Genomic DNA, 24,352 nt, shown 5'->3' with positions numbered 1-24,352 from the left:
TTTATCTCAGCTAGATCTTCTGGATAACTTGCTGCAGCTTCTACATCAGCACTTGCTGCTTTACCTTGCATTTTTATGTTGTGGAGACAGCTTCTTTCCTTAAACCTCATCAACCAACCTCTGCTAGCTTCACACTTTTCTTCTGCAGCTTCCTCACCCTCTCTCAGCCTTCATAGAATTGAAGAGAGTTAGGGCCTTGCTCTGGATTAGGCTTTGGCTTGAGGGAATATTGTAACTGGTTTGATCTTCTCTCCAGACCACTCAGACTTTCTCCATACCAACAATAAGGCTGCTGTGCTTCTCATTTGTGCGTCCACTGGAGTGGCACTTCTAATTTCCTTCAAGAACTTTTCCTTTGCACACAAAGGCTAACTGGGGCAAGAGGCCTAATTTGAATGAGACACCAGTAGTATTATCCATTAATAACTGCATCATCAGTGTGACTATCAACAGGGCGGCTAAGACAATAACGCATAACTATTATTATGACAATAGTTTTGGCCTCATGAGCCTCCTGAAAGGGTCTTGTGAAACCCCATGTGAGCACAGACAACCCATTGAGAATCACTGTTTTGATACAAAGCAGTGTGAAATCTTATACACTGCTGGTGGCGAAGGACATTGGTGTAACTCCTTTGGAAAACAGTTCGGCATAATCTGCTAATGTTAAAGATAGGCATACCCAACAACTCAACAATTTTCCATACAGATGCATATCACTAGACATTTAAAAAATGCACATAACAGCATTATTCATATTAGCTTCAACTGGAAGCAGTTCAAATGTATATGAACAACAGAATAGATAAATTGTCATAAAATTAGACAATGGAATACCCTACAACAATAAAAATTAATGAATTTCAGCAAAACACACAACAACATGGGTAAGTCTCACAGGTATAATTCTGAATGAAGAAGTCAAACATAGTATGATTGCCTTTATATTAAGTCAGAAACAGAAAAGTAATACAAAGTTTTTTCTCAACTTTACTTAGGTAATTGACAACTAAAATTGTAAGATATTTAAAGTGTACATGATGATTTTATATACTTATACACTTGGAAGGATTCCCCCCATCAAGTGAATTAGGACATCCACCACCTTACCTATTTACCTTCTTTGGTGGGGTGAACATTTAGGTTCTATTCTCTTAGTAAATGTCAATTATATAATACAGTCTTATCAACTATAGTCATCATATTGTACATTAGATCCTCAGACTTTATTTATCTTGTAACTGAAAGTTTGTACCCTTTTACCAACCTTTCCCTATTTTCCCCACCCGCTAGCCATTACTTTTCTACTCTCTGTTCTATGAGTTTGGGTTTTTATTTTTGTTTTTAAGATTCCACATTTAAGTGATACCATGAGGTATTTGTCTTTCTCTGTCTGGCTTTTTCCCTTAGCATGTTGCCTTACAGGTTCATCCATGTTGTTGCAAATGACAGGATTTCCTTCTTTTTTTAAACACTCAATAATATTCCTCTGTGTATGTGTGTGTGTGTGTGTGTACATACGTGTATAAATATACACATCTCACATTTTCTTTAATTGTTCATCTGTTGACAGACACTTCGGTTAGTTCCAGACCTTGGCTATTGTGAATAATGCCATTATGAACATGAGGATACAGATATCTCTTTGAGATAATGATTTTATATCCTTTGGATATAGACCCAGAAGCAAGATTATTGTATCATAGGGTAGTTATATTTTTAATTTCTTGAGGAGTCTACATACTGTTTTCTCTAGTGGCTTTGCCAGTTTACATTCCCACCAACAAATGTACAAGGGTTTCCTTTTCTCCACATTTTCCCTGGCATTTGTTATCTTTTATCTTTTTGATAATAGAATCCTAACAGATATGAGATGGTATTTCTTGGTGGTTTTGTTTGTATTTCTCTGATGGTTAATGATGTTGAGTACATTTTCCTGTATGTGTTGGCCATCTGTATATATTCTTTAGAACAATGTCTACTTAGGTCCTTTGCCCATTTTTTTATTGGGTTATGTTGAATTCCTTGTATATTTTGGATATTAATCCCTTATCATATGTGTGATTTGCATATATTTTCTCCTATTCCATAGATTTCCTTTTCATCTTGTTGATGGTTTCCTTTGCTATGCAGAAGCATTTTAGTTTGATGTCAAATCCAAAAAATCATTGTCATTACCAATGTCAAGGAGCTTACCCATTTATGTTGAAGTTCTAGGAGTTGTATGGTTTTCGGTCTGATATTCAAGTCTTCAATCCATTTTGAGTTAATTTTTGTGTGTGGTGTAAGATAGGGGTCCAGTTTCAATCGTTTGCCTGTAGCTGTCCAGTTTTCCCAACACAATTTATTGAAGAGACTATCCATTTTCCATTTTATATTCTTGACTCCTTTGTTATAAATTAATTGACCATTTATGTAAGAGTTTATTTCTGAACTCTATTATGTTCCATTTACCTATGTGTCTGTTTTTATGCCTATAGCATACTGTTTTGATAGCTGTGTAATATAGTTTGAAATCAGGAAGTATGATGCCTCCAACTTGGCCTTCTTTCTCAAGATTGCTTTGGCTATCTTGAGTCTAATAGAAAAGACTATTCAGAGTCTTTTGTGGTTCTATACAAAAGTTGGGATTGTTTTTTCTCCTTCTGTGAAAAATGCCATTGGAATTTTGATAGGGATTGCATTGAATCTGTAGATCATTTTAGGTAGTATGGACATTTTAACAATATTAATCCTTCTCATGGAAGATTTTTTATTTGTGTCTTCTTCAGTTTCTTTCATCAATGTCTTAATTTTCATTGTATAGATCTTTTACCTCCTTGGTTAAATTTTACCTCTTCCTTTCCAGTTTGGGTGCCTTCTAGCCTTCTATTTCTTTTTTTTTTTTTTTTTGCCTGATTGCTCGGGCTAGGACTTCTAGTACGATATTTTTTAAAAGTGGTTAGAGTATCTTTTTCCTCATCTTAGAGGAAAGGCTTTCCACATTTCATCATTGAGTATGATATTAGCTGTGGGCTTGCCATAGATGGCCTTGTGTTGAGGTACATTCCTTCTATACCCAAATTATTGAGGTGGTTTTTTTTTTTCTCTTTTTATTTTTATTTGCATTTATTCTGCAGAATTTACTCCCGGGCCATAAGTTTTTGTTTCTTCAGTTTCTTCTGGGATATCTTTTTCTTCTGTGCAACCTCCTCTTCTGGTTTAGGAACAATCTGCTCTTTTTCAGTAAGGATCATCTCAGTGTGGCAGGGAGAGCTCATGTATGGGTGAATCCGACCATGAGCCCTGTACGTTCTACGCCACATCTTGGGGGCTTTGTTCACCTGGATGTGCTCAATGACCAGAGAATCAACATCTAAACCCTTAAGGTCAGCATTACTCTCTGCATTTTTAAGCATGTGCAGTAAAAATTCAGCAGTCTTCTTGGGCCACCAACCCTGTGTCCAGCCCCACTGTTTGGCCTGGGCACGCCTACCAACTCCACCATTGTAGTGACAGAATGGCACACACTGCTTCTGTAAAGTGATGTCTTTCAGATACTTGGTGGTTTTTTGGATATGCATACCCTTGATGTCCTGGGCAGTTTCACATGTGTTCTTAAAGTGAACACGAAGATTTGAACCTCTTGATTTACATGATTTCATAGGGTTTTCTGGGTCAAACGAATAGCGAACCATTTTCAGAGGTCACCTCAGGCCGCTTAGGGGGAAGAGCAGTTATTCAGTTTTTAAACATGAAAGAATGGTGAATTTTATCAAGTGCTTTTTCTGTATCAGTTGAGATGATCATATGATTTTTATCCTTCATTTTGTTCATGTGGTATATCACATTGATGGATTTGTGGTTATTAAACCATCTTGGCATTCCTGGAATAAATCCCACTTGATCATAGTATATGACCTTTTAATGTATTGTTGAATTTGGTTTGCTAACATTTTGTTAAATATTTTTATATCCCTGTTCATCAGGGATATTTATTGTTTTCTTGTAGTGTCCATGCCTGGCTTTGGCATTATTAGGGTAATGCTGCCCTTGTAAAATGAGTTTGGAAGTATTCCTTCTTCTCATTTTTTTGGATGAGTTTGAGAAGGATTGGTTTTAGTTCTTTAAATGTGTGGTAGAATTCACCAGTGAAGTCCTCTGGTCCAGGACTTTCTTTGTTGGAAGGTTTTTGATTACTTTTCTTCAAGGTAGGTGTATGTTTCTAGGAATTTATCCATTTCTTCTAGGTTGTTCAATTGTGGGGCATATAACTGTTCATAGTAATCTCACAATTCTTTGTATTTATGTGTTATCAGTTGTAATGTCTCCTCTTTCATTTTAATTTTATTTGTTGAGCCCTCTCTATTTTTTTCTTGGTTAAGTTGAGCTAATGGTTTGTCTGTTTTGTTTATCTTTTCAAAAAACTAGCTCTTAATTTTATTGATCTTTTCTAATGTCTTTTTAGTTTCTATTTCATTTATTTCCACTCTGATCTCTGTTATTTCCTTCCTTCTGTTAACTTTGGGTTTAGTTTGTTCTTCTTGGGAAAGTAATATAATGTTTTGATGGTCAGGTTAACAGTTTGGGGAGGAAAGATGAGTTATTGGAAACAGGATTACTAGAGTTTTGTCATATGTTGTTACTCTCGTGTTTTGTGTTCTGGGCAGTAGTCACCAAGGCATATATTTTGTGATAAATCATTGAGTCATACTTTTCTGCATGTGTGTTGTATGTTGCAATAGAAAACTTAAAGAAAAAAGATTAACAGGTTTTTAGTGTTCTTTCAGCAAATACTTTTAGTAGAAACAGGCTATTTTTGTTTCATAATTAAATTATTACCAATTTTTGAATGCATTAAACCATGTTATCCCAGCATCAAAAGCTGTCTTTTCTAAAGCTTTAACCTGTTTACAAATTAATTTTTTTTGTTTTTATCAAGTGAGATTATATTCCCTATTGTCAATATAGTAAGCTTAAAAGTTCCTAATAAGGAATGTTTTAAATAATGAGGTGATAATTAAGTCAGTTCTGTTCTTCCATATTTATTTAATTAATGGTTTTATCACCTAATTCTGAAACCTTTGGGCACATTTACAAAGTGTAAGAAAAATAAAATAAACACGTTCCTATTTCTGAGTTTTATCTTTGTGATAAAGAAACCAGAGTAAAGATCAAGATGTGCCCTATATGAATACAAACAACCTCCTCAACTTCCTGGTGCTACATGTATCGTGTGTGAGGAGTTTTTATCTCTTTGTTTACATTTGCTGAGACTGATAGAAATCATAGGCATCATAGGCATTAACGAGGGCACGTAATGTGATGAGCACTGGCTGTTAAACGCAACTGGTGAATTATTCAACACTACATCTGAAACTAATGATGTACTATATGTTGGCTAATTGAATTTAAATTAAAAAAAAAGAAATGAGACCATCTTTCTTGGCAAATGAAGGATATAGCATGTTGATCATAGAGATCCATCCATATGTTGATGGAATTTTTTAAAATGGGCTTTCCTTTTTAGAGCACTTTCAGATTGAAAGCGAAATTGAGCAAAGACATAAATATTTCCATAAAGTCCCTGCCCCATACATGTATAGCCTCCCCCTTATCAACATCCCTCACCAGAGTGGTACATTTGTTAAATTGTTGACTCTGTATTGACACATCATTATCACCCAAAGTCCTTAGTTTACATTAGGGTTCATTTTTTTGTGTTGTACATTGTGTTTGGACAAATGTATAAGACATATATCTACCATTATAGTATCATGCATAGTAGTTTCACTGCTTTAAAAATCCTCTGTGTTCTACCTATTCATCCCTCTCTCCACCCTTCCCCCTTGCAACCACTGATCTTTTTTATTGTCTCCATGGTTTTGCCTCCTCCAGAATACCATATAGTTGGAATCATACAGTACGTAGCCTTTTCATATTGGCTTTTTTCACTTAGTAACATGCATTTATAATATGACTTTTCATGGCTTGATAGCTCATTTATTTTTATTTTTTATTTTATTTTTTTAAAGATTTTATTTATTTCTTTGAGAGAGAGAGAGAATGAGAGATAGAGAGCATGAGAGGGAAGAGGGTCAGAGGGAGAAGCAGACTCCCCACTGAGCAGGGAGCCCGATATGGGACTCGATCCCGGGACTTCAGGATCATGACGTGAGCCGAAGGCAGTTGCTTAACCAGCTGAGCCACCCAGGCGCCCAGCTCATTTCTTTTTAGCTGAATAATATCCTATTATCTGGATGTACCACAGTTTATCCGTTCAGCTACTGAAGGACATCTTGGTTGCCTCCAAGTCTTGGCAATTGTGAATAAAGCTGCTATAAATATATGTGTGCAGGTTTTGATATAAGTTTTCAACTCCTTTGGGCAGGTGTCAATCAGTGCGATTGCTCTAGAGTTATTTGATTTTGTAAGAAACCACCAAATTGTCTTCCAAAGTGACTATGCCATTATGCATTCCCACCAGCAATGACTGAGAGTTGCTATTGCTCTGTATCTTTGTCAACATTTGGTGGTGTCAGTGTTCTGGATTTTGGCCATTCTGATAGGTTTGTAGTGGTATTGACTAGCTTTTCAGCATGCTTGGCCAAGACACTGCTTGTGAGTCATTTTCTGTGGATCACGTGACTTGAATACCCCCACCTTCAGCCGTTTTTTTCAGCAATCTATGAGCCAGGTTTTTGGGCTTTGTTCTTTGTTGTTTTTTGTTTGTTTGTTTGTTTAATTTTGGACACTCAAGAGAATAAGAAACTTGGGGAAAGTTCTGTAAGTTCCTTTGGGGTGTTAGACGAATTGATAAATGAGTGAATAAATTAGGATTTTGTGGATATAACCTCCTCCAGACATATTCATAAGTTACCAACATTCAAGATTAGTGCTTAATATTAAGTAACTTTTGTTTCACAGTGTTAACCCATGAAATTGAAAAATATTGGAGTTCTTCAGGGGCCTTGTCTCTTATTACTGTATCCCTACATTTAGCCTCATACCTGGCACATAGTAGGCACTCTGTAAATATTTGTTCAATTGAAAAATGAAGTAGGGCCTGAAAATATAGGCGATATCTATATTTGAACTGAGACCCAATTTTACTTTTCAGTGGAGAGACCTTAGAAAAGCTTCATTCATGTTAATGCTAAGGAATGCAGTGATCAAAAATGGTGGGCTCTAGCAACTTCTTTCTAGATAGGTATCCTGGAGCAAGGGAAACAAAATAAAAAATAAACTACTGGGACTATATCAAAATAAAAAGCTTCTGAACAGTGAAGGAAACAATCAACAAAACTAAAAGGCAACTTACTGAGTGGGAGAAGATATTTGCAAATTGCATATCCAATAAAGGGTTAGTATGCAAAATGTATAAAGAACTTATACAATAAAGTGTTAGTATCTAACATATATAAAGAATTATAAAACTCAACACCCAAAAAACAAATAACCCAATTAAAAAATGGGTAGAAGACACAAACAGACATTTCTCCAAAGAAGACATTCAGATGTCCAACAGACACATGAAGAGATGCTCAACATCACTCATCATCAGGGAAATGCAAATCAAAACTACAATGAGATATCACCTCACGCCTGTCAGAATAGCTGAAATCAACAACACAAGAAACAACAGGTGTTGGTGAGGATGTGGAGTAAAAGGAAACCCTCTCTTACACTGTTGGTGGGAATACAAACTGGTGCAACCACTGTGAAAAACAGTATGGAAGTTCCTCAGAAGGCTAAAAATAGAACTACCCTATGATCCAGCAATCTCATTACTGGGTATTTACCCAAAGAATACAAAAATACTAATTCAGAAGTGTACACGCACCCAGATGTTTATAGCAGCATTATCTACAATAGACAAATTATGGAAACAGCCCAAATGTCCATCAATTGATGAATGGATAAAGAAAATGGGGGGGGTGTATGCATGTACATACACAATGGAATATTACTCAACCATAACAAATTGAAATCTTGCCATTTGTAATGACATGAATGGAACTAGAGAGTATAATGCTAAGTGAAATAAGTCAGAGAAAGGCAAATACCATATGATCTCACTCATGTGGATTTTAAGAAAACAAATGATCAAAGGGGGAAAAAAAGAGAGAGAGAGGCAAACCAAGAAACAGACTCTTAGCTATAGAGAACAAACTGGTGGTTGCCAGAAGGAAGGTGGGTAGGGGGATGGGTTAAATAGGTGATGGGGAGTATACTTGTTGTGATGAGCACTGATTGGTCTATGGAAGTGTCGAATCACTACATTGTATACCTGAGACTAATATTACACTGTTAACTAATTGGAATCTAAATTAAAACTTAAAAAATAATAAGTTTTAAAAATGATGGAATAACCAGAAATTAAAATATGCTTTAAAGCCTCTAAATTAGTGTGTTAGGGGCACTTGGGTGGGTCAGTCAGTTGAGCGGCCAACTCTTGATTTCGGCTCTGTTCATGATCTCACGGTCCTGGAATTGAGCCCTGCGTTGGGCTCTGTGCTTCATAGAGTCTGCTTGAGGATTCTCTCACTCCCTCTGCCCCTCCCCCCTGCTCATGCACGCACATGCTCGCTCTCTCTCTAAAGTAAATACATAAATCTAAATTTCATTTTTAAAAAACTTTAAAAAATAGTGTTATTGGTGCATAAATAAACCAGCGGATAGAACTTAAAGCTCAGAAATAGACCCAAGTTATACTACAAAGATAGTATCTCAAATCATTGAAGTAAGTGTTACTAGGTCAACTTCATAGCCATATAATTGTATTAACCAGAAATAAGTTGCAGAATTTTACTTACATGGTGGCAGATGGTGTGATGTGAATATATGTTTTTCCCCCAGGAATTTTGGGATAATAATGCTGTGGTAATTTCTAGCATTGCCAGCACATCAGTAGTAATTTCCATGATTCTTAGAATTATGGTACATATCCATCTAGTCTTAACATATTTCTTTCAATCTCTGGGTATTTTATTTGGGAGAAATAATAAAATATAACAGAATATAAAGACTTTTTTTTTGATATTTCTGTGTATTTTAAATTTTTTCAACATGGAGCCCAATATGGGGCTCAAACTCACAACTCTGAGATCTAGACCTGAGTTGAGATCAGGAGTCAGACAAGAATATAAAGACACTTTTTGAAGTACTGTACATGAAATAAATTTTTAGAATAGAGCATTCATTCATTGTGAAAAATATTTGAACATAAATCAGGAAGAATGGTTGGTATCTCGTTACTTGCCACATCTTTACTGATTTTTGCTATTACGGTATTTTGATAGTGCATAAAGTACTTTCTGTCTTCGTTAATTACACTTAATTTAGTTGTTTTCTTTTTTAAAGATACAGCAGAAATATCATATTCAGAGATTTAGAAAGTTTATTTTTAAGGTGGTTATTTGGATCTTAGAACTCATTTTCCTTTACAGAAATATGTAATAATTATATTCACAGGGCAGCCATAAGACTATTTAATGCATCATGTAGGTAAAATACTGTAACTTTTAATGACAACTTACAAAACACTGGTAATTAAGCAAAACAAAAATGGTAAAATTGAATAAGAAACTATTTTATCCTTGAAGAAAATAGGAGAATAAGAAGTATTGACACAGGGATCATGCAGTCATACGTTGGACATTTTAAGAGCTGTAAATATTGATCTGTGGTTTTTTAAATAATTTTAAACATACTAGAAAAGCATAGAAAATAACAACCAAATGTCACCCAGCTCAATATTTTGCTTCAGAAACTTTTAAAAATAAATAAAACCTGCAATTTTTAGTGTTATGTTTAATTTTTATTTTAAACCTTATGACTCTCATAGTGCTTGATATAAACTTGGGTAATTTTAAGACTTATAAGCATAAAGAAAGAAGGAAATAAGGAAGCAGTCCCAGAGGTGACTGAGGGTGATTTAGAGAGTAAAGGTTGTCTAAGAGAGTATATAGATAAATACCTTCCTTAGAACTGAGTGAGCCACATCCATGAGAATGCAAAAACAGGTGAAATAGAAGAGATTTTTTTTTTCAGTGATCAGATTATATTGATGATAGTATCCTATCTTTTCCAAATTTTCCTGTTTGAATAGATGTCAGAATTAGATGGTGTTCGGAAGGTGGGCGAGAGAGTATATGTCTTTTTATATTTAGCCAAAAATGGTATTTAATTATAAAGGATGTCTGCAAATTATGTGTTTGTGAGTGGGAGTGGATAGGAGGAAGATAGAGTCATAGTAGGCACGCAATTTATTTCTGTGAGGAAAATGAAAAATTTTCTTTAAGCTACTTTAAACTTACAACCACATATTCAAAATACATCCTCTACCTTTTGTATTTTTAAAAATTCTTGTAGATGTTAGGATGGTGGTGACATTAAAGAAACAGTAAACACCTATTTACAGATCTACCAGGAAAGTAACAGAGTATTAATTACAAGCATTATAGTTTTATAAGAGTTAACATAAGAAATACTTCCTGCAATACTGTCTGCTTCTCAGTACCTGTGTTGGAAAACAAACATACCCCTACAAGTGCACTGCAGGTAGCTTTTAGACAGCAAAGCTGTGACACTGCTAGAAGCTTTTACGGCTAAATGTGCTGCATATGCTTTTTGTGCTTTCCTTGCTTCTTTATCAGACTTTGGGCTCTTCTGATTTCTGATGGCTGACTCCCTCTGTTCACCTTGACTCACTCTTGGTCAACAAGCATTTATGGAACAGCTACTGGTCTCTGGCACTGTGATAGGTGCTTAGCATACCAAGATAGATAAACTCATTCCCTACTCAAAGAATTCAGCGATCATTTGGCCTTTTCTTCTCTTGGCCTTCCCCCAACTGTGTTTTTATTACAGGTAGCATGGTAGAACCACCTATATTCTCTTGGTATTTTGACTTTGTTCCATGCTTTGTTCTTGGTTTTAAATTTTTTATTGGTGCTGATCAAAGGAATCTGTGCCACTGTAGGACAAAAGATAAAATCGTGAGCGTTTCTGTGATAAAGAATACATGGGGAATGGGGCATCGGGCTGGCTCAGTCAGTAGAGCATGCAACTCTTGATCTCAGGGTCATGAGTGCAAGCCCCATGCTGGGCGTAGAGCTTACTTTAAAAAGAAAAAATTAATAATTATAATACTAAATGAAATCTGCTTGTGTCAAAAAACATATTTTTTAAAAAAGAATACATGAGGGGCACTGGTTGGCTCAGTCGGTTAAGCATCTGCCTTCGGCTCAGGTCATGATCCCAGGGCCCTGGGATCAAGCCCCACATCAGGCTCCCTGCTCAGTGGGGAATCTGCTTGTCCCTCTCCCTTCCCCCACACTTGTGCTCTCTCTCTCTCTCACTTTCAAATAAAGTCTTTAAAAAGATAAAATAAATAAAAATAAATAAAAAAGAATACATGGAATAAAACCCATATACCATTTGAGTATTTGCTAATAGTACCTCAGATTGTACTTCAAAAATAATATATTGTTTAAAATGTATTTTTTGAACAGGTAATATAGTTCACGGTTCAAAAGGTACTAATTTAAAAGTACAGAAGGATTCATCCCACCTTTGTTCCCTAATGATCTGCTGTCCTTCCCCAGAATTAACCATTGTTATTTCTTGTGAATCCTGAAAATATTGTGTAGCACTATCACATTGTGGTTAGAGAGATTCTTGCCAGACCACCGTGATTCATATTGTGCATCACATTAGGCAAGTTAAATTAATAACCTCTTTGTCTCAATTTTTTCCTCTATTAAGTGGGAATACTAGTAGTTTATTAGGTTGCTTGTAAACTCTTTAGCACAATGCGTGGCACATAGTAAGTGTTTAGTGCATATTGGCTAAGGTTGTTTCTGTAAATGTGTATATATCAATGTGTATTCTTTTAACCTCAGGAATACAAAGTTGAATTAAACATAATTAAACACTGTTATTGGTCTTTGCAAGGCACTCATATCATATTACTATGTAACAAAACCATTTATTCTTTCCCTTGAGTCTACAGGTCATTTGGGTGATTCTGATCTCTGTTGGACTTGGTTAGCTAGCTGATGGTTTGGCTGGGAGCTGGTCAATCAAGGATAGCCACACATGTCTCTCAGATTTCTCTATCATGTTCATCAGGGCATGATCTCTTTGGTGGCATAGGTCCAAGAAAGAATATGGAAATGCACAAGCATCCTTTTCAAGCCACTATTTTTGTCAGTTTTTGTTACCACATCATTGGTCAACATTGCTACCATATCATTGGTCATATTTAATAACTCTGTTGAAATTCTGTCCATGTAGGTACATTTATTTGTTGCTTCTTACTGCTACAAAAGATTCAGTGGTATTTGCTACATTTTCCTGACTGATTCTTCTAGTTAAGGACTCTTAAGTTGTCCAGTTCTAAGTTACACCCAGAAAAAAAGTACTGAAATAAATAGTCTTAAACATATTCCCTAATGGACTTGTAGAAAAATTTCTCTGGAATATATATCCAGGAGTGGAATTCCTAGGTCATAGGGTATATGTATTTTTAATTTCATGAAGTTCTCCAGAATAGTAGTACCAGTGTACTATATGACTTTATGAGAGGGTTCCAGTTTTCCTATGAATTAGTTTTCTATGACTTTGTTAGAAATTTATTTTTTTTAAGATTTTTTATTCATTTGAAAGAGAGATAGAGAGGTCATGCGCATGAGAGCACGAACAGAGGGGAGCAGCAGAGAGAGAGGGAGAAGCCGTCTCCCCGCTGAGCAGGGAGCCTGATGTGGGGCTGGATCCCAGGACCCTGAGACCATGACCTGAGCCGAAGGCAGACAGTTAACTGACTGAGCCACCTAGGTGCCTCAAGTTTTCTATGACTTTGTAACAAATTGCCCTAAACCCAGTGACGTCAAACAATACTTGTTATTACTCAGTTCTGTATATCATTAGTCCAGGATGGTGTAGCTGGGTTCTCCACTCATGGTCTCACAAGGCTGAAAGCAATGTGTGTGCCAGTTGCATTCTCCTCTGGAGTTGGACATTCTCTCTCTTACTCGTTTCTGCCATCAGCCAAATTCGGTTCCTTGCAGTTCTATGATTGAAGTTCCCATCTTGTTGCTGACTGTTGGCCAGTTTGCTCTCAGCTCCTAGGAACTGTCCTGAGCACCTTTACATGTGGCCTTCTCCATCTTCAAGCCAACGACAGCTTGTTGAATCCTTCTCCTGCTTCAAATCTCTGACTTCCACTTCTGCAGCCATCTGTAGAAAACATTTCTGCTTTTAAAGGGTTCATGTGGTTAGGTTGGGAATATCCAGAAAATCTCCAAAATCTTGAGGGCATCTGATTTGGAACTTTATTTTATTTTTTCATTTTTTTTGGATCTTTTAATAAATAAACTGTAAGGCAGGACAAATAAGTATCATCTCACCTTATTTTTTTGTTCATTTTTTTTTTATTTTTTTCATCATGGTAAGTATAGTCTTTAATCCCCATCCCCAATTCACCCATCTACCCTCTAGTAAACATCAGCTTGTTCTCTGTAGTTAAGAGTCTGTTTATTGATTTACCTCTCTCTTTTTTTCTTTTCCTTTTCTTGTTTGTTTTGTTTCTTGAATTCTGCATATGAGTGAGATCATATGGTATTTTTCTCCAGCTTATTTCACTTAGCATTATACTCTGTAGCTTTGTCCATGTTGTTGCAAATAGCAAGATTTCATTCTTTTTTATGGCTGAATAATATTCTCGTATACATAGATATATATGTATATCTCCCATGTTATCTTTATCCACTCATGTGTTGATGAACACTTGGGCTGCTTCCATAGTTTAGATATTGTAAATAATGCTGCAATAAACATAGGGATGCATGTATCCCTTCGAATTAGTATTTTTATGCATTTTTTAGGTAAATACCCCATAGCCCAGTTACTGCATCATAGGGTAGTTCTATTTTTAATTTTTTGAGGAACCTCCATACTGTTTTCCACAGTGGCTATACCAGTTTGCATTCCCAAGAGAGGGTTTCCTTTTTCTCCACATCCTCATTGGCACCTGTTATTTCTTGTATTTTTTATTTTAGCCATTCTCACAGGTGTGAGGTGATATCTTATTGTAGTTTTGATTTGTATTTCCCTGATTAGTGATGTTGAGCATCTTTTTATGTTTCTGTCGCCCATCTGAATGTGTTCTTTGGAGAAATGTCTATTTGTGTCTTCTGCCCATTTTTTAATCAGCTCCTTCGTTTTTTGGGTGTTAAGTTGTACAAGTCCTTTATATGATTTTGGATACTAACCCTTTATTGGATACATCATTTGCAAATATCTTCTCCCATTCAGTACATTACTTTTTAGTTTTGTGTTTCCTTCATTGTTCAGAAGGTTTTTATTTTGATATAGTCCCAATAGTTTATTTTTGCTTATTTCCTTTGCCTCAGGAAACATGTAGAAAAATGTTACTACAGCTGATGTCAGAGACATTACTGCCTGTGCTCACTGATTTGGAGCTTTAGTTGCAAAATCCTTCATGGCAGTACCTGGCTTAGTGGTTGATTGAATAAACCAGGGGCTGAGAATCTTGGGCCTGTCTTAGATATCTGCCTGCCATACCCTGAATCTGCACCTACACTTGACATTAAATAACTTTGTAATTTTTGTCAATCTGGTATCTGTAATGAATTCTTCTTAAAATGCCTTATTTTCACTTGAATTTCTTTAGTTTGTAGTGAATTTGAGTGTTTCCTCATACATCTTAGGCATTCGAATTTTCTTTTTTTTTGTAAATCTCTTTTCATATCCCTTGTCCAGTTGGGGAGCAGCTTATTTTCTTTCTTGTTTTCTTGTCACATGGTCCTTATATGTCCTGTCCATTAATCACTTGTCAATTTTAGATGCTGAAAATATCTTAATTCTTTTTTTATGACTTTATTTTTTTATTATGTTAATCACCATACATTACATCATTAGTTTTTGATGTAGTGTTCCATGATTCATTGTTTGCGTATAACACCCAGTGTATATATATATACCACTTCTTTATCCATTTATCTTTCGATGGACATCTTGGCTCTTTCCATAGTTTGGCTATTGTGGACATTGCTGCTATGAACATCGGAGTGCACATACAATGGAATATTATGTAGCCACCAAAAGGAATGAAATCTTGCCATTTGCAACCACGTGGATGGAACTGGAGGGTATTATGCTGAGCGAAATAAGTCAGTCAGAGAAAGACATGTATCATATGACCTCACTGATACGAGGAATTCTTAATCTCAGGAAACAAACTGAAGTTTGCTGGAGTGGTGGGGGGTGGGAGGGATGGGGTGGCTGGGTGATAGACATTGCAGAGGGTATGTGCTATGGTGACCGCTGTGAGTTGTGTAAGACTGTTGAATCCCAGACCTGTAGCTCTGAAACAAATAATACATTATATGTTAAAAAAAGAGGAGATAGTAGGAAGGGAAAAATGAAGGAGGGGAAGTTGGAGGGGGAGACGAACCATGAGAGACTATGGACTCTGAGAAACAAACTGAGGGTTCTAGAGGGGAGGGGGGTGGGAGGATGGGGTAGCCTGGTGATGGGTATTAAAGAGGGCACATATTGAATGGAGCACCGGGTGTTATACGCAAATAATGAATCATGGAATTCTACATCAAAAACTAATGATGTAATGTATGGTGATTAACATAACATAATAAAATTTTAAAATAATGACATTTAAAAAAAAAAGAAACCTTTGACTATTTTCCACAGTTCCCACAGTTGATTCTGACAATTTTTACTCATTATTTTCAGTTTTTCTGTGGAGGGACAGTCCTTCAGAGCTACCTATCTCACTTTGTTTACTGACACCACTCTCAGCAATTACTTTTTAAAGTATTTCATAATGTCCCTTTAATATTCCGAAATAAAATGTATAGATAATATAACTTAATTCATTCAGAAGTCTTAAAAAATCAATGTAATGCATAAATTGTAATATAAAGGAGAAGAGGAAGTAATTTTTAAAATGTAGTACTTATTTTAGTATGTAAGTGTGTATGACATTGGAAGGCATGATGAAGTAGTGATAGTTTATACCTATTTAAATAAGTTGGATTTAACAGATGTAAGAAGGGGGGCGCCTGGGTGGCTCAGTCGTTAAGCATCTGCCTTTAGCTCAGGTCATGATCCCAGAGTCCTGGGATTGAGCCCTGCATCGGGCTCCCTGCTCAGCGGGAAGCCTGCTTCTCCCTCTCCCTCTCCCCCTGCTTGTGTTCCCTCTCTCGCTGTGTCTCTGTCAAATAAATAAATAAAGTCTTAAAAAAAAAAATAGATGTAAGAGGATCAGATTCCATTTTGTACAAATGCTAATAAATGAAAGACTAAAATGTAGTCATAAAGACTAGACTTTAAATGCACAAGAAATGAGAGAAATCACTTTAGGAGAAGTCAAGATAGAACACCAATACAAATTATAGACTAAAGAGGTGAAGGAAAGGAGAAAATATAATATTCTTATACATGTGCTGGGCCTTATTTGAAACATAATTATTTAGTAAATAGTGAACTACAGAGAACATATTTTTTTATTTTGGGAATCCAAATACAGGTCAAGGCAAATATTTTAGTCTTGTATACTTGAGTCCTTGGAAACAGTATCCTTTCAGTGAATATGGGATTCAAAGATGGATTTTTAAAAAGCAGTGATAGGACATTTAGGACCACTATCAAAGTAAGTTTGAAAAATAACAGGCAATTACAAAATAAATGAATGATTTCAATTTGTAATTTTTAAACTAGATTTCTCATTCATAAACATATATGCCTGTATATGCTATGCAATATTTTTAGAACCAATGGAATTAAATAAGATGACTTCATTTCATGTGTTTCTATAATTCAGTATTTGATACTAAGTCTCTTAAAAGGAGTCTCATGTTTTCTGTTATGTATTTAAAATTGGCTTTGTTGCTTTTATAGTAACGGCACTGTTACACTAAAATACTTTCAAATAAATGCACAATTTGAAATACAAGAGTAGGGAAATTAACTTTCATCCAAAAAAGTGAGTATAATAGTCATACCTGGATCCAGAAGCTTTCTTAATTATACTATTTAAATTGTGTTTCTGGGGCACCTCGGTGGCTCAGAGTCTGTTAATACCTCGGGTATTGATCCCTCTTGCTCTGCTGCTCCCCCTGCTTATGCTCTCTTTCTCTGTCAAATAAACATGTAATCTTTTTAAAAAAATAAAGTAGATAAATTGCGTTTGACCCCCAAATAATTTTTTAGCTTGTTATAAATGTTGGCTGGCCTGTTTCCTACCTGTTTCAGCTGGAATAATCACCTTATCTATATTGCAAGTTTATAAAAAATGTTTAAATTAATTGCTTCCCATATCTTTTAAAGATAGAGTTCTGCTCTTCTGAGTTCTGGGGGAAGTTAAATTAATGTATGTAAAAGTTTATAATGTACTTATAAAAATCTGCATTAAAAATATTAAGAATTTAATAATATGACAACACATGTTCTAGAGGCTATTCCCTTGAGAAAATCAAATTTCAATCATAGGTCAGAATTTTAAGAGATTATTCTTCACATTTAAAAATTTTAATTCATAATCTCTTTCCTTGGCTTGTCTCTCAATCAGAATCACTTTTTAGGGAGAACTATATCTTGTGACAAAAGTACTTTGTCCTTTGTTTGTATGTTTTGAAAATGCAAAGCAAATATCCTTGACCTTAGCACTTTCTAAGCAGGCATTTTCTCTTTTAGGAGTGTACTGAGAACTGCCTTTATTTTCATGACAATGACCTGTCCTCACATATATTTAATTACATTGTGATTTTTAGTTGTGGCACATATGTGGATGTGAAAGCAGAACAAAATATCTCATAGCTTTTTGTGGCTCATGTTTTTCATTTGCAGCCTTCAAGCAAAATTAAGGTACCTGAGAAGAATTTCTTCAGTGTTCCTGCTTTCTTAACTGTTTCAGGACAACTTCACCTAGAAGTGATGTCAGGGTACGGAATTTGCTTTTCTCTTTTGCCTTAATGGACTACTGATTGTGGATTGAGTGGGAGTGAAATAATGCCTTCTTTCCCAATGCTAAAACCTAAAAATTGAAATTAGTGTTTACAATTAGTTCACTTGAATTCACCAAGGTGCATTTAGACTTGACAATAACCAAGTTTCTGCCTAAAATCACATTAGGCTAGACTTTTGGTTTTAGTGAAAAAGGTAACACTAGAAAGTTGAAGTTGTGATTTTTTTTTTTGCTAATCTCTTTCTTTTTTCTTAAATCTCAAAATATGTAATCAAAATTTAAGTAAATTAATCATGTTTATGAAAGTAAAGGCAGTTATAGTTCACATCTGAACCAAGTATTAGCTCTTTGCATTTAAAAAAAAATAGGTACCTGAAACAGATGGAAGAAACACTTTTTTAAGTAATTGGTTTAAATAAAGAAAATTAACTCACAGAAGCATCAGGAGTGACATGTAACAAATTAGAAAGTCTTAGAAGTCAGATCACATGGTCTTGAAAATAACATATACTTAGATTCTTTTCTGATTTATCTTTGAGACTGTTGTTTGATAATTCCAATAAGAAGATAATTGACAATATTATCAACATACTGTGCAAAAACCTTACCTTTGTAATAGCTCTGTGAGACTATAGGATTTGCAGAGTGGTGGGTAGAAAAGGTCATGTCAGGCATGTCATGGAAAGTTCCTTACGCCTTTCAAAGCATAATTTTAAGAAATTAAAATCATGACTCATACAAGTATGAAGTGAACATGTATCAAATATTTTATTCAATTCATTAGTTACTAAGGGAGCAAGTAAAGTAGTAAGGCTAGTGTAGAGAGCATTTGAGGAGCTGTGTATTCATAGGCAATTTAATAAGGAAATTTTAGAATAAGATTGCTAGGTTAGGGGGAGGAGCAAGATGGCAGAGGAGTAGGGTACCTAAATTTCGTCTGGTCCCTGGAATTCAGCTAGATAGGGATCAAACCATTCTGAACGCCTATGAACTCAACAGGAGATCAAAGAAAAGAATAGCAGCAACTCTCTGAACAGAAAAGCGACCACCTTCTGGAAGGTAGGACGTGCGGAGAAGGGAATCGGAGGTGATATTCGGAAAGATAGATGGCGTCAGCCGCTACTGGCAAGTGATAGAACAGCAGGGCACAAAATCGGAACTTTTAGAAGTTGGGTCCGCTGAGGGACGTCGCTCCAGTGGCTAAGCAGGGGGGTGGAACCCTCGCTGGGACAGTGTGGTCTCAGGACCCTCGGGGTCACAGAAAGACCGGGGGTGCCTGAGTGCGGCAGAGCTCCCAGGTATCGGAGCAGGGAAGCCGGCTGCAGAGACGGAGCCAAGGAATGGGCTCTCAGCTTGGGGTTGCCATAAACCGTGATCTGCGGCACAGTCGGGCCACTGCTCTTCCAGCAGGGACCCAACAAGTGGCAAATCCGGGGAGACTCCCCTTCCCCCCCGCCCCCAGAGGAGCGGCGTGGGAGCGCACTACAGGGACCTGCTGGGTTTGGAGACACCACATGGGGTTGGGTGCCAGAGATGGAAACGCTTGGTCACAGGCGGGGTGAGCACGGAGTGCGGCCAGAGACGGGAAGACGGGAGTAACTGACTGATTTTCTCTGGGGGCTCACTAAGGAGCAGGGCCCCAAGTTCTCGGCTCCTCGGGGCGGAGATTGAGAGGCTGCCATTTTCACTCATCCTCCAAAGCTGTAGGGAAAGCTTGCAGGGAACAAAAGCCCCCGAGAGCAAACCTGAGCAGATGACTTAGCCCGGATCCGGCAAGGGTGGGGCAATTCCGCCTCCGCAAAGAAACCTAAGAACCATGGCAACAGGCCCCTCCCCCAGAAGATCAGCAAGAATAGCCAAAGACCAAGTTTACCGATCAATGAGAACAGCAGAATTCCAGCGCTAGGGGACTACTGCACATAGAATTCATGGCATTTTTCCCATGACTCTTTAGTCTTTCAAAGTTTTTTTTTTTTTATTTTTTTTTTTTCCCTTTTTCACCCAACATCTTACCATTCACTTTTTTAAAAAAAATGTGTTTTTTTTTCATTTTTAGAGTCATATTCTATCCCTTCATAGTAGTTAACCTTATTTTTGGTATATATATAAGTTGTTCTCTCTTTAAAATTTTGGAATATAGTTTCTTCTAACAGACGAAAATATACCCTAAATCTCTAGTGTATGCTTTGTTCTAGTCTTCTGCCTGCTCACATTCTCTCCTTTTTTTTAAAATCCTCTTCTTTCTTTTTTCAACCAACTTCTTATCTTATCAATTCCTTTTATAAAATCTTCTATAATTTTCATTTTTACAGTCATATTCCATCCCTTCATTGTATTTACCCTTATTTTTGTACATACATAAGCTTTTCTTTCTTGAAAATTTTGGGAGGCACTTTCTTCTAACAGACCAAAATACACCCAAAATCTGGTGTGTGGCACTGATCTGTGCACCAGCCTGATCATATTTGATCATATTCTTTTTGTTGTTGTTGTTGTTGTTTGTTTATCTTTTTCTTTTTTCTTTCTTTCCCTTTCTTTTCCCCCGATTTCAGGTCTCTTCTGATTTGTTTAGTGTATGTTTTTCTGGGTTTGTTGTTACCCTGTTAGCATTTTGTTCTCTCATTCATCTATTCTCCTCTGGACAAAATGACAAGATGGACAAAATCACCTCAACAAAAGGAACAAGAGGCAGTACCGACTGCCAGGGACCTAATCAATACAGACATTAGTAAGATGTCGGAAGTAGGGTTCAGAATGATGATTTTAAAGATACTAGCTGGGCTTGAAAAAAGCATGGAAGATATTAGAGAAACCCTTTCTGGAGAAATAAAAGAACTAAAATCTAGCCAAGTCAAAATCAAAAAGGCTATTAATGAGGTGCAATAAAAAAATGGAAGCTCTAATGGCTAGGATAAATGAGGCAGAAGAGAGAATTAGCGATATAGAAGACCAAATGATGGAACATAAAGAAGCTGAGGAAAAGAGAGATCAACAACTACTGGATCACAAGGGCAGAATTCGAGAGATAAGTGATACCATAAGACGAAACAATATTAAAATAATTGGGATCCCAGAAGAAGAAAAAAGGGGGGGGCAGAAGGTATATTGGAGGAAATTATAGCAGAGAACTTCCCTAATTTGGGGAAGGAAACAGGCATCAAAATCCAGGAGGCACAGAGAACCCCCCTCAAAATCAATAAAAATAGGTCAACATCCCGACATCTAATAGTAAAACTTACGAGTCTCACAGACAAAGAGAAAATACTGAAAGCAGCTCGGGAGAAGAGATCTGTAACCTACAATGGTAGAAACATTGGATTGGCAATAGACCTATCCGCAGAGACCTGACAGGCCTGAAAGGACTGGCATGATATATTCAGAGCACTAAATGAGAAAAATATGCAGCCAAGAATACTATATCCAGCTAGTCTGTCATTGAAAATAGAAGGAGAGATAAAAAGCTTCCAGGACAAACAACTAAGGAATTTGCAAACATGAAACCAGCCCTACAAGAGATATTGAAAGGGGTCCTCTAAGCAAAGAGAGAGCCTGAAAGTAACATAGACCAGAAAGGAACACAGACAATATACAGTAACAGTCACCTTACAGGCAATACAATGGCACTAAATTCATATCTTTCAATAGTTACCCTGAATGTAAATGGGCTAAATGCCGCAATCAAAAGACACAGGGTATCAGATTGGATAAAAAAATAAGACCCATCAGTATGCTGTCTGCAAGAGACTCATTTTAGACCAAAGACACCCTCAGATTGAAAGTGATGGGGTGGAAAACCATTTACCATGCTAATGGACACCAAAAGAAAGCTGGGGTGGCAATCTCTATATCAGACAATTAGATTTTAAACCAAAGACTACAATAAGAGATGAGGAAGGACACTATATCCTACTTAAAGGGTCTACCCTTCAAGAAGATATGACAGTTGTAAACATCTATGCCCCTAACATGGGAGTAGCCAATTATATAAGACAATTAATAAAAAATCAAAGAAACACATTGACAACAATACAGTAATAGTAGGGGACTTTAACATCCGCCCCAACTGAAATGGACAGATCATCTAAGCAAATGATCAACAAGGAAATAAAGACTTTAAATGACACACTGGACCAAATGGACTTCACAAATATATTCAGAACATTCCATCCCAAAGCAAGAGAATACACATTCTTCTCTAGTGCCCATGGAACATTCTCCAGAATAGGTCTCACATCCTAGGTCACAAATCAGGTCTCAACCAGTACCAAAAGATTGGGATTGTTCCCTGCATATTTTCACACCACAATGCTTTGAAACTAGAACTCAATCACAAGAGGAAAGTCGGAAAGAACTCACATACATGGAGGCTAAAGAGCATCCTACTAAAGAATGAATGGGTCAACCAGGAAATTAAAGAAGAATTAAAAAAATTCATGGAAACAAATGAAAATGAAAACACAACTGTTCAAAATCTTTGGGGTGCAGCAAAGGTGATCCTAACAGGAAAGTATATAGCAATACAAGCCTTTTTCTCAAATACACAACCTAACCCTATACCTAATGGAGCTGGAGAAAGAACAGCAAAAAGCCTAAACCCAGCAAGAGAAGAGAAATAATAAAGATCAGAGCAGAAATCAATGAAATAGAAACCAAAAGAACTGTAGAACAGATCAACGAAATTAGGAGCTGGTTCTTTGAAAGAATTAACAAGATTGATAAACCCCTGGCCAAACTTATCAAAAAGAAAAGAGAAATGCCCCAAATAAATAAAATCATGAAGGAAAGAGGAGAGATCACAACCAACACCAAAGAAATACAAACAATTATAAGAACATATTATGAGCAACTCTATGCCAGCAAATTAGATAACCTGGAAGAAATGGATGCATTCCTAGAGATGTATCAACTACCAAAACTGAACCAGGAAGAAGTAGAAAACCTGAACAGATCTATAACCACTAAGGAAATTGAAGCAGTCATCAAAAATCTCCCAAGAAATAGAAGCCCAGGGCCAGATAGCTTCCCAGGGGAACTTCACCAAGCATTTCAAGAAGAATTAATACTTGTTCTTCTGAAACTGTTCCAAAAAACAGAAATGGAAGGAAAACTTCCAAACTTGTTTTATGTGGCCAGCATTTCCTTGATCCCCAAACCAGACAAAGACTCCATCAAAAAGAATTACAGACCAGTATCCTTGATGAACATGGATGCAAAAAATCTCACCAAAATACTAGCCGGTAGGATCCAACGGTATATTTTTTTTACAGATTTTATTTATTTATTTCAGAGAGAGAATGAGAGATAGAAAGCACGAGAGGGAAGAGGGTCAGAGGGAGAAGCAGACTCCCTGCTGAGCAGGAAGCCCGATGTGGGACTCGATCCCGGGACTCCAGGATCATGACCTGAGCTGAAGGCAGTCGCTTAACCAACTGAACCACCCAGGCGCCCAGGATCCAACAGTATATTAAAAGGATTATTCACCATGACCAAGTGGGATTTATCCCTGGGCTGCAAGGTTGGTTCCACATCTGCAAATCAATCAATGTGATGCAATACATTAATAAAAGAACAAGAACCATATTATCCTCTCAATAGATGCAGAAAAAGCATTTGACAAAGTACAGCATCCTTTCTTGATCAAAACTCTTCAGAGTATAGGGATAGAGGGTATATACCTCAATATCATAAAAGCCATCTATGAAAAGCCCACAGCGAATATCATTCTCAATGGGGAAAAACTGAGAGCTTTCCCCCTAAGGTCAGGAATACAGCAGGGATGTCCACTATCACCACTGCTGTTCAGCGTAGTTTAGAAGTCCTAGCCACAGCAATCAGACAACAAAAAGAAATAAAAGGCATCCGAATTGGCAAAGAAGAAGTCAAACTCTCACTCTTTGCAGATGATATGATACTTCATGTGGAAAACCCAAAAGACTCCACCCCAAGACTGCTAGAACTCATACAGGAATTCAGTAAAGTGGCAGGATATAAAATCAGTCCACAGAAATCAGTGGCATTTCCATACACCACAACAAGACAGAAGAAAGAGAAATTAAGGAGTCGATCCCATTTATAATTTCACCCAAACCATAAATTACCTAGGAATAAATCTAACGAAAGAGGCAAAGAATCTGTACTCAGAAAACTATAAAATACTCATGAAAGAAATTGAGGAAGACACAAAGAAATGGAAAAACGTTCCATGCTCGTGGATTGGAAGAACAAATATTGTGAAGATGTCAATGCTACCTAGAGCAATCTACACATTTAATGCAATACCTATCAAAGTACCATCCACTTTTTTCAAAGAAATGGAACAAATAATCCTAAAATCTGTATGGAACCATAAAAGACCCCGAATAG

The 24,352-nt window shown here is 36.6% G+C and overlaps 1 protein-coding gene across 3 annotated transcripts in view; it reads left to right on the top strand.

Moving 5' to 3' along the window:
* The window catches only part of NARS2 (asparaginyl-tRNA synthetase 2, mitochondrial), a 127,447-nt gene that overhangs the window by 38,196 nt on the left and 64,899 nt on the right, over positions 1-24,352 (top strand). For all 3 annotated transcript variants that reach the window (XM_025848506.2, XM_073879784.1, XM_025848505.2), the window contains one exon: positions 17,872-17,966. In XM_025848506.2, the coding sequence (XP_025704291.1) occupies positions 17,872-17,966 (95 nt within the window). The remainder of the gene's footprint in view (positions 1-17,871; positions 17,967-24,352) is intronic.

Source organism: Callorhinus ursinus, unplaced genomic scaffold, assembly GCF_003265705.2.
Source record: "Callorhinus ursinus isolate GAN/ISIS: 27379988/994484 unplaced genomic scaffold, GSC_fseal_2.0 scaffold35, whole genome shotgun sequence".
Lineage (NCBI taxonomy): Eukaryota > Metazoa > Chordata > Mammalia > Carnivora > Otariidae > Callorhinus > Callorhinus ursinus.
Note: the sequence above shows the minus strand (reverse complement) of the source record. Positions and strands in the feature narration are given on the sequence as shown.